This window comes from Olea europaea, unplaced genomic scaffold, assembly GCF_002742605.1.
Source record: "Olea europaea var. sylvestris unplaced genomic scaffold, O_europaea_v1 scaffold1709, whole genome shotgun sequence".
In the NCBI taxonomy this organism is placed as follows: domain Eukaryota; kingdom Viridiplantae; phylum Streptophyta; class Magnoliopsida; order Lamiales; family Oleaceae; genus Olea; species Olea europaea.
The window spans coordinates 159,521-170,571 of NW_019234781.1; the positions used below are offsets into that span (position 1 = coordinate 159,521).

Here is an 11,051-nt window from a genome sequence, read left to right on the forward strand (position 1 = left end):
ATGAAAATTCATTGAATTTAGGTCAATGTGAATGTTAATTAATTGAGAATTTATAACACAAATTTCATAAATGACAATAATTATGTAGTATTTATTACAAGTAAGATATTACTGAAATAATTAAATTGTACGGGGTTAAAATCGTCCAAAAAATTATCCTAACTCGATGTAATATTTTAATATATTATAGATTTTATCCAACAAGCAATTTTCTTTAAAAAGTTGCTTTTATATATTTGGATAATTTTTTTGGAGGAAAGCTATTCTACTTTTATTTAGAAAAAAGGCGTAAGATTTTTATTCTTTTAAGAAATCTCTTTTTGGTTAAAAATATTATAAATGTACTTCATTTTGATTTTAAAATATATCTTATTTTCATTTGAAATTAATATTTTAATTTTTCATTATAAAACAATATTTCTATGAATTACATATTCAAGTAACATATTTGTCACTGTATTATTCGTAAATACTGTTAATATACATAAATTTTATTAAGAGACAAAGAAACCAATGAAAAGTTAGGGTAGAACCTCGGAGTCGACTGAAGGGAAGTTTGGCACTTGAAGGCTTGAAGAGTACCCTAAAACAGGGAAAGTCGTAGAAACAATGACTCGTTAATTAAGCACAACGTGGGGCTAACTAAAGTTGGGTTTTTTTTTTTAATTTTTTTTGAAACACGGGCTAATAGGTAAAAAAAATATTTTACAAAAATAAAATTGTTTTTTACACCTAATTGGCTAGAGCTAGCCTGGGCTTCCTAAGTCCGCCACTGATTTTGAACCACTATTTTGCTACAAAACGCACAATGGGACAAAGAAGATTGATTCAACGAGATATGCCTTGCCTGCATTATGCAAGAGAATGACATGACTATATGAGTCTTTCATCGATAACGTTCTCAAGTGTCTCGTACATTATCTTGCTCCATCTTTAGGTATTGACATTGTCCAACTAGAGAAGTTGGGAGGCATGCATCAATCTTCCTCAGCAACCTATAATTTCAAATTCATTGACATTAGAGTCCTCGATCTAAACTCTCGATATCAATACCTCGACCTCACAAACCTTCTCCATCTCTCGATTGAGTTACTTTTTCCAATTTACAAGGGATAATTTCCTTAGTCGCTCCAAGTTTCCATCCAGAGTGATTTCCTCATCGTCTTATTTTATTCAATCATTTTTCTTTGTGTACCACATTGTATGCTAATGCTATCGCCACAAAATACAAGTAACAAACTATGTCTAAAACCGCTCCACACCACTCTCTACAACACTTCCACCACAAAAACAAGAGTAGTACATTATATTACATGTCTAACACCACCCTGCATCACTATCCGTTATCACCTAACACATAACCTGCACCACTATCTCCACAAATCACGACGAACGGATTATTTTATTTATCTAAAATCACTCAACATCATTGTCCAACACCACAAAACACGGAGTAACATATATTTTATTCACTTGAAACAACAACACAACTAGAAATCACAAGTAACATAGATGTTTCTCGTCTAACATCACTCGACACCATTGTCCATCATCGACATAAAATATAAGTAACATATTATGTTACTCATCTAAAGCATAGAAAACAATTAAAGACACCTGCCAAGGTATAGCGAGGCGAGCAATCAAAGATGTTTTGCTTAGGAGGACTGTCCTTCTGTGATTGGACATCTAATAATGATGGAGCGCTATTTATGAAATTTATATGTCAGATCAACTATTCCGTTAAAGACGCAAAATAGAAGTGATTATAGTGAATAACTTCCGACACTTTGAAAAGTTCAGTAATCAAAAGTCAACATTTTATGATGTAGTGAGAAATCGAAAATACCAATCTAATTTTGTGATTATTGGAACAACTAACTATTTCACACTTCTAGCTTTCCTATTCATAGTAAATATGAACACTGACCATTTAGCAAACTATTGCATTTTGGAATCGGTCATTGAAATTTTTTCACACTGACTTGAGATTAATCAAACATAGATCCTTTTTTTTTTTTTTTTTTTTTTTTTAAAGTCAGATACTCAACAGAACAAATTCTGAGACAAGGATCAGCTTTAAAATAGTAAAAAGATTGACATTCACTACATACTAAAACCAAACCTCGTTTGGTGGCCACCACCGATTTTTTACTATAACTAGATATGGGTTGGCAGTGACTTTGGCGATAAGAAAGAAAAGAGACGCCGTGGTGGAAAGAATGTGATAATGCACAAATTTGCATGTAGAAGGTGACAAATCGCAAGAAGTCATTGTGCACATATTTGAGCAAAGCAGATCGTAATTTGCACGAATATGTGCGACAAAGGTCACTAATCATTACAATGGTGGAAGTGTTGATGCAGTCATTGAAGGTGGTGGTCCGTGGTGTTAGGGTTTGAAAGATCGTATAATGAGAATCTTTTAGTTTCCTGTATTTTGTTTTATAAATTGTAAATGATTATTTTTTAAAAAGTTTATATCTATAATATATTAAAATACTACATCAAGGGAGAATTATTTTTTGAACGATTTTAACTCCCTACAGTTCAATTATTTCGATAATACCTTATTTTTTTGTTTTTCGAAATGTAATAAATACTATAAAATTATTGTCATTTATAAATTTGTATTATTAATTTTCAATTAATTAACATTCACATTAATCCAAAATTTAATGAATTTTTTCACTTGATAAATCTTGAATTACATTAATCAAGATTTATTAGATGAATTTATTAATATTCATTTATCTAGAAATTTTAATGGGTGTTTAAATTTATGTATTTACAATTAATTTTTATGTATCAAATATAATATAAAAAGATTATTCATTTATAGTATTTCATCATTACAAAAAATTTGATTCATAGAAATTGAATTTTAAGAGTACAATTTGAGTACAATTTTCTTCTCTCAAATTTCTGTTGGATATTGGTTAAATAAATTGAGAATTGAAAATCGATTAAAGTTCGTATCGAATTCGGCCAAATACTCAAAAGCTCGACTCAATCCGTTTAGGCAAAATTGTTTGCCACTTCGCCGCTTCGGGGCGCACAAACGGGGATCGACCTGCCCGGTCTGGTCGCGAGGGTCGAGGGGGCAGCGCCCCTCGTGGGGGGTCGGGGGCAACGCCCCCGAAAGAGAATTTTGATTTCTCTGCATGTATTGAAGGGTATATTTGGCATTTCGAAAACCAATATCGGATGAATGAGAAATTACGAAAAAGACCTCAACCATTAGTGAATAGACACCTTTTCATAAATATGCATTGTTTGGAAATGGTGCATGGTTTGGTCTCAACCATTTCGTCCACACCCCTTCATGGTCTATAAATAGGACCCTATGGGTGTTCTATTTCTCACAGTTTGATATGCAAAAACGTCTCTCATCCTCTCTTCTATCCAAAATCAAAATCATTTCCTTATTTTGATTTTCTTTCATTTCATCCTTGGAGTACATAAGCCTAAATTACGTGTCGTTTATTTGTGTATGATTTCATATTTTTCTAGTATCTAATCTTATATTTGATTTTTTTTTAGCGATAAGTTAGTTTCCTTTTTTTCCCCTCATTTACATTTTTGCCTCTTTTTTTTTTCTCTCTTTTTTTGAATTGACTTTTATTAAAATTTTAAAAATATATATATACTATTGGATTTTTTTTTTTTAGTTAGTTGACTCAGAAATCAGAAATAATTTTAATATATGAATATAATAAGATATGTGACAAACAAGATAAGAAATAATTTTGGATTTTAAGCTAATAATGGAAATTCCACAAGAAGCACAAACAACCATTTAAAGAATGATGTTTCCTTGTCGGAAAATAGCAAAAATTGCGTTAAAAGACATTAATTTGACAGGAAATTAAGTCCAAACTAAGCACAGAGGATTTGAAAAACATTTAACTAAGATAAACTAGTTAAGTTACATAAATTCATTTGCATCCAAGATATCTTGAATATCGAAATTTAACGTGTTACTGTAGTAGCTCTCTCTCTCTCTCTCTCATCTTCATAACTTGTACTGCTGCTATTAATATAAGTTGAGTTTGAGTGCAATGATGTTGGACTTGATGAGGGCATTTATATATTGATACATTGGAAGCTAAAGCTACTGCTTTTATTATATTGAAATGTTGAAGTTTGATCATCAGATGGAGGAGGCTCTCCATCCATGGAGAGAAATCTCTCCGTGCACGGAGAGATTTTTTTTCTTTTTTTATTTGTTTTGTTTATATTATAAATAATTTTTTTAATTTAAAATTATTTTTAATTCTTTTCGATAAAACTTAATTTTTCAATTTTATGTAAATAATATTTATATATTTTTTATTTAATTTTCATAAGTTTCTTTTATTATTTTTTTTTGAAAATTGTTTTAAAATTTCTTTTTCCTTCATATTATAAATAATTTTTTGTTCGATTTAAATTTTTTTTAATTCTTTTTATTTTACGATAAAACGCAATTTTTTCAATTTTAATTAAATAATATTTATTTTTATGTTTTAATTATTTCAATTTAATTAAAAAAACTTTATAATAATGTTTTTTATTTTTATTTTTAATTTCCTTTTTTATCCCTTTTTTAACCTGCATTTACAATACAAAATGATATCGTTTTCCAATGTTGAATGGCAAAACGACCCGTTTAAATATAATTATAGAAAATATTAATTATTTAATTAATAATAATTAAATCTTAATCAATGTATTTTATATTCACTCATTACCTTAATGTTTGAGATGAGATTTTTTTTCAAAAATGGAAAGAATTAACATGATGACTAAAATTCAGAGTCCTGATCTTAAGAATTATTCTCCAACAAACAGAATTCAAAATCGATTTAAATTCATCAACATATAACCAAAACAAAAATTACTAAAATAGGAAACAACGTATAAACGAAGGAATTTGTCCAAAATTGACCTCATTTTGCTGTTGATTTTTGTTTATTGGCACATTTTCAATCAAATTTGATTAAAATTTCGTAGATAGCAGACAACCTTAAAATTTCTCTAAAAAATGAAAAATTGAAGTTCTTAGCTTAAAGAAAAGATAAAAAAATTTAAAAAAATTCAAGCAGTGCACGGATTGCACTCTCCGTGCATGAAGAGTGCCACTCCGTGTGCACACTCTCTATGCATGCAAACCAATTACAAAATGGTGAATCTTACAATTCTGCAAATTTTAAGAATGGGTCGATTAAAGTAGCTCAAATTTCTCTATTATCATCAAGTAGTTTGATTGGCTACTTCCTTTACGTCCATTTTGACAAATTGATCTTACCTTGATGACACAACCCTCACCAATAACACTGTCGGTAACATTGGCATCAAACATTTTCGAAGGTGGCAGGTACCGAGGTTGTGTATAGATTGGAGAGGAACGATCATAGAAACTACATCACACAAGATAATCACATGTTAAAAAAAAAAAATTCCTTCATAAATTCTAATAAGAGATCAAGAAAACTAACCTGAAGTCTGGTAATGGCTTCTTAGTGATCCCTAAATTGGAATTGTAGAAAGCCTCGATAGTACCAATGTCTTCCCAGTGGCTATCGTACAAATAGGCTTGAACCTGATAAACACCTAAAATAGAACAAGAAAAAGCTAACTATGATTCATAAATATGGTTACCAAATCTTCCTGTAACCATAATCGAAATACAAATAGGTATATGACTCCAACAAAACAGTGATATCTTTATTATGACTTTTTGGGGAATACACCGATTATGTGCATATTATATTCACAAAAGCATATTGGTTATTTGTGTGAAATCGAAACGTAATTTCTACTTACCGAAATAGGATTTGAGAAGTAAAACATAAAAGTTATCGAATCTGAATGTATGGATATGTATTCATTCCTTTCGATTCTTGAACGAAAGCAAATTATTCTTTTGATCGAACCTTGCAACATAAACATGTAAACAATGTTAATCATTTCCTGAAATCAAAATATAATCAAAAGAAATCAGAAAACTCTAGGAAAAAAGGTGCAAGTAATGAATTTTTGGTCAAGACAAGTGTTTAACACTTGGTCCTTAAAATGAATTTGCCCCGCATCGATGCTAACGATTTTTCGACAATTATCTCCCAAGATACAACGACCACGTCAAGCCATAGGAGCACTCCAAATGACTTCGACCAGCGAACTCGAACGGAATTCCTTCTCTACCAAGGAAATGCATGAAAATGCTATGAAATTAGAAAGAAGAGAATTGCAAGAGAAGAATGAATGCTCAATGTAATTGGTGTACCCAAAACTATGTCGATAGAGTTCTATTTATAGATGTAAAAAGGGTGCAAATGAAGTAGTGTGGATCAAAACATGCATCCTTTCAAAAAGTTGCAACACTTGGCCAAAACCTACATTCTTTCGAAAAGTTGCAACACTTCATTTCTTCCAAATTTGATCCGTAATTTCTCATTCATCCGGAATTGGTTTCGAAATTTCAAATATACCACGACGATCTACTCGACGAGTAGAATAAGTTGGTCTATTTACTTTTGTAATTTGACCATCAGATCAAGCCCGAATATTTGGTCGAAATTGACACGTAGTCACACCTTTTCATTTTCCACTTTTACACACCTTTTCATTTTTCAATTTTGGTTAATTATTTGAACCAATTCCAACAATCCCCCACATGAATGGAAATTGGGTACGCATATGTAAATGCGATGATATGATGTAATGTAGAGAGGGTGTAAAAAAACACTGCATCAGGGAAGGTAGCTTCTGGCCTTGAACTTCCCTTAGTGAAATACCATCGGACTTACTCGACTAATTAGTGAACGTGATGTCTTGAACCATTCAGCCTTTAGTGTAAGCCAAGACAAAAAATACTCACACAGATGTCTTTCCTAAATCGTTCATGGTTCTCATGACTTGATTCATTTTAGCCATGAATCCTTCTTGGTTCTACAAGTGTTTAAAGAATTCAAGCATTGAATAATTCTAATTGAAGCGGCCCTATTTCACACTCACATAGGTGACTTCCTATTAAGAGTATTCTGCCCTACTTTACTCGATTTAATCAAGATATAGGAATCATTAAAAGATTATCTTAACCTCTTACAACTCTGCAGAAAGCACTTTAATATCATAGGAATGAGTTAGGAAACTATTTTCCTTAGTGCTTCATGGAATCCTCATAACTTAGTTGTCCCTTTGAACTAAAATCTTGGGATCTCCAATCAACAAGATAGGGTTACCATTACCAGAACTCTAACGTAGTAGGCTTCAATTTCATTCCCTTTGATATGCAGTCTTCTTGATCTCTCTTAGTAAATCTCTTTTAAAGGTACCGCGAGTTTACACCATTGAGATCAACTACTTAATGGTATTATGTCTATGATTTATACGTCTAGATCTACCATTACATGTGACTTAATATCTTATCAAATAGAGCTAGCCAAAGATCGATTTATTTGATAGATGCAAATTGTGGCCACCAAGAAATCTTCTCATGAGGCTATATACCTCATTAGCTTTATCAATTTCCAAACACGGTTGGAGGATTTCTATCAAACACTACACTAGTCAATCACTTTTACTAGTGGATTTCAGAATCATGGGTACTCAATATCATCATTGAAACATTACCGTGCATTTGAACTTTATGAATATTCATCATATATTCCAATTGTTCTTGTATGTCTAAACAAACGTCATAATCAGTTTTACAACCCATTTCATCCACTTTAGACTTAGTATATATCATCCTTATAATTAGTGTAAGGGGTTTCTATCTTTCTACCTTCATAGATATCATTATGTGATTATAAGATAGAAGTAAACGTAACTGTTAAACTGAGTTACCCCCACAATTCCTCAATTAGGAATACATATGCAATCTAGTAACATTGCATCCATAAGTTTTTAACTTTTCATTCAAGTTCACGAGCATTTATGATAATCCCCCGCATCTTTGGGTTACAATTGAACTTAGGGTTTAACAACTCTTTCATAGTTCAATTTATTTATTTCTTGGATAATATCCGCATCGAGTGCTTCGTGAAAGTTTACGTACTTTCAAAATAGTGGTCGTCGACTCACAATTTATTTCAATTAAAGTTGCATATATCGTACTTCAATCCAATTATTTTAATTTGATCATTCAAATTGAATCAAGGCCATCATATAGACCTGCAATGCTTTCAAACATATACCAACTTAATTGATTTCATGATTGAAGTCAAATTCAACAATAAAGAGAGCTAAGCATTGCAACTTTTTCAAACATATGCATCTTATCACATTTGTGGCATTTCACATGATAGTTTCATTTGAACCATCGATTGAAAAGTTGTATTCTCAAAAAGCACAATACTATAAAAGGACACACCTCTTGAATTAATCTCTATAAAGAGACACACCCATTGAAAATTAATCATACGAAAAGTCATGATTCTCCATATGAAAAGACACATCTTTCCATGCAAAATTTTCTACGATTTCAAATAATTACGTGACTTAATTCTCATTACTAAATAATGATATCTACTTAAATCATCTCATTTAATTTTTTGAAATTAATTGAGGCTATCATCATAGTCAAAGTTAGTATAATTTCAATGAGATATGAAATTTTAACCAACTAATTTACCATGATACTTTCATCAAATAATTGACATCCTTATATGTCCAATGGTTAGGAATAATTTCCTTATTTCCATCCATTCATTATTGGACTCGAGTTGGTTTTAACAATATTCAATTCATCATGAATAAAGTGTAGGAATAGCAACATATATTCCAAATATTTATACATTCATTTGTATAAGTTTATTCTATAAAATGTCTCATGGAGGAGGTCCACGCATTTCCACATTTTGTTATCATCTAGTAAATTGCTTTTAGAACCTCATTCACTTGCTCAAAAATAAACCATCTTGGAAAGAAACGTACTGGTTCAGCAACCATGCATTAACAATTGCAATCATATATTATATTCTAAATGAATGGACAGCATATAGTAATTGGCTACTTTTAATTAAGGCAGTTACAATATGATTAAATTCACAATTGCAGAAGTAATTAATTACTAAATAAATTGAAGCAACCCTTCATGTAATTTATTTAATATCATCAAACCAGTAACTTGTTCATTAAATATGCATCTTTTCATGTAAGCACTCGTTCGTATGCAAGGCAATTTTATTTGGTAACACAACTTATGGTAAAAGACCAATTCATGCCATTTCAAAAATGTGAAAAGATACATCCTTCAACAACATGCATATTTTATTTAATTCATCAGAATATATTAAGACATTCTGGCTCCAATTATTTTTGTACGAATTCTGTTTCATGGAGAACGGAACCATCAATATGAGTGCACAAACACCCAATCAAGATTCCTCATGCACAAAACCACTTGTTTAATTAAAAGATGTCAGCAAATTAAAACTGCCAACTTTTCAATTGGTATCACAATTTCGGCAAGTACAATTATTTGGAATATCATATATACCATTAATTTAAGTGTTTAACCAATTGTCAGTTTATACACAATTTTCAGAATTGCACACTATATAATTTCCAAGAACGCAAATATAAAATGCACGAGAAAATCAACAAAATTCATCTTAACATTGTTGGGAAATACACCGATTATGTGCATATTATATTCACAAAAGAATACCGGTTATTTGCGTGAAATCGAAACGTAATTTCGACTTACTGAAATAGGATTTGAGAAGCAAAACATAAAAGTTATCAAATCTGAATGCATGGATATGGATTCATCCCTTTCGATTCTTGAACGAAAGCAAATTATTCTTTTGATCGAACCTTACAATATAAACATGTAAACAATGCTAATCATTTCCTGAAATCAAAATATAATAAAAAAAAAATCAGAAAACTGTAGGAAAAGGGATGCAAGTAATGAATTTTTGGTCGAGGCAAGTGTTTGATACTTGGTCCTTAAGATGAATTTGCCCCGCATCGGTCTAACGGTTTTTCGACAATCATCTCTCAAGATAGAACGATCACGTCAAATCATAGGAGCACTCCAAATGATTTCGACCAGCGAACTCGAACGAAATTTCCTTTCTACTAAGAAAATGCAATGAAATTAGAAAAGAGAGAATTGCAAGAGGAAAATAAATACTCAATGTAATTGGTGTACTCAAAACCATATTCATCGAGTTCTATTTATAGATGTAGAAAGGGTGCAAATGAAGTAGTGTGGACCAAAACATGCATCCTTTCAAAAAGTTGCAACACTTGGCCAAAACCTATATCCTTTCGAAAAATTGCAACACTTCATTCCTTCCGAATTTGATTCGTAATTTCTCATTCATCTGAAATTGGTTTCGAGATTCCAAATATACCACGACGATCTACTCGACGAGTAGAATAAGTTTGGTCCATTTACTTTTGTAATTTGACCATCGGATCAAGTCCGAATATTTGGTCGAAATTGACACGTAGTCACACCTTTTCATTTTTCACTTTTACACACCTTTTCATTTTTCAATTTTTGGTTAATTATTTGAACCAATTCCAACATGACTTACCCTCATTCCAATTGAAGTAGCACCTGGAATAACTTCACTTCTAAAATCATTGGCTCCAGGGAATGTATCACTTAGCAAACTCAGCATCACATCCTTACTGAAAACATATATGCCCATACTCGCAATATATGGCATTTCCTTTGCTCTCTCATCATCAAGACCTAAAATGGTGGTATCAACCTACAATGAAAATGAAGCACAAATGAAAATGGAAAAGAAATTACAAGACTGGATTCTCGACAATCAAAAAGTTACACTGACAATATAGAAAATAAAAATTGCTGATCTGGTTTCCACTTAGTCACTCAATCCCTGATACAAAAGCAAATAAAGCACTGAAATATCTTGTGGTTGCAGTTTTACCTTCATTGCCTCACTGTGCACTCCATAGTGAATATAAGCTACTATGAGATAGAGAAAGATGTGAAGCACACATCATTTTCATTGAATTTCAGCTCCATCTATAAAATTTTGATAATTACGTGATGGATCCAATTTTTTCAGAATTAAGGA

General features: G+C 31.3%; 2 protein-coding genes across 2 annotated transcripts in view; both read right to left on the minus strand.

The window, feature by feature from the left end:
- LOC111377707 (glucose-1-phosphate adenylyltransferase small subunit, chloroplastic/amyloplastic-like) overlaps nucleotides 1-1,077 on the minus strand; it is a 5,481-nt gene extending 4,404 nt beyond the window's left edge. Inside the window, exon 1 of the mRNA XM_023000838.1 lies at nucleotides 1,069-1,077. Coding sequence (XP_022856606.1) covers nucleotides 1,069-1,077 — 9 coding nt within the window. The remainder of the gene's footprint in view (nucleotides 1-1,068) is intronic.
- A 4,063-nt stretch (nucleotides 1,078-5,140) lies between these two features.
- LOC111377708 (glucose-1-phosphate adenylyltransferase small subunit, chloroplastic/amyloplastic-like) lies at nucleotides 5,141-10,907 on the minus strand. Its single transcript, XM_023000839.1, has 5 exons — nucleotides 10,902-10,907; nucleotides 10,539-10,718; nucleotides 5,481-5,584; nucleotides 5,291-5,402; nucleotides 5,141-5,182 (listed from the first exon to the last, which is right to left on the minus strand). Exons 1-5 carry the CDS (start codon nucleotides 10,905-10,907, stop codon nucleotides 5,141-5,143), a joined length of 444 nt encoding a protein of 147 aa, XP_022856607.1.
- Between the last annotated feature and the right edge of the window lie 144 nt (nucleotides 10,908-11,051).

Bases quoted from the DNA above. Each gene is read 5' to 3' on its own strand.
- LOC111377708 (XM_023000839.1), bottom strand. The intron at 5,585-10,538 runs GTAAGTCATGTT...GGTGTTTATCAG, and splicing joins CTACTTCAATTGGAATGAGG to GTTCAAGCCTATTTGTACGA. The intron at 5,403-5,480 runs GTTAGTTTTCTT...TGTGTGATGTAG, and splicing joins AAGCCATTACCAGACTTCAG to TTTCTATGATCGTTCCTCTC.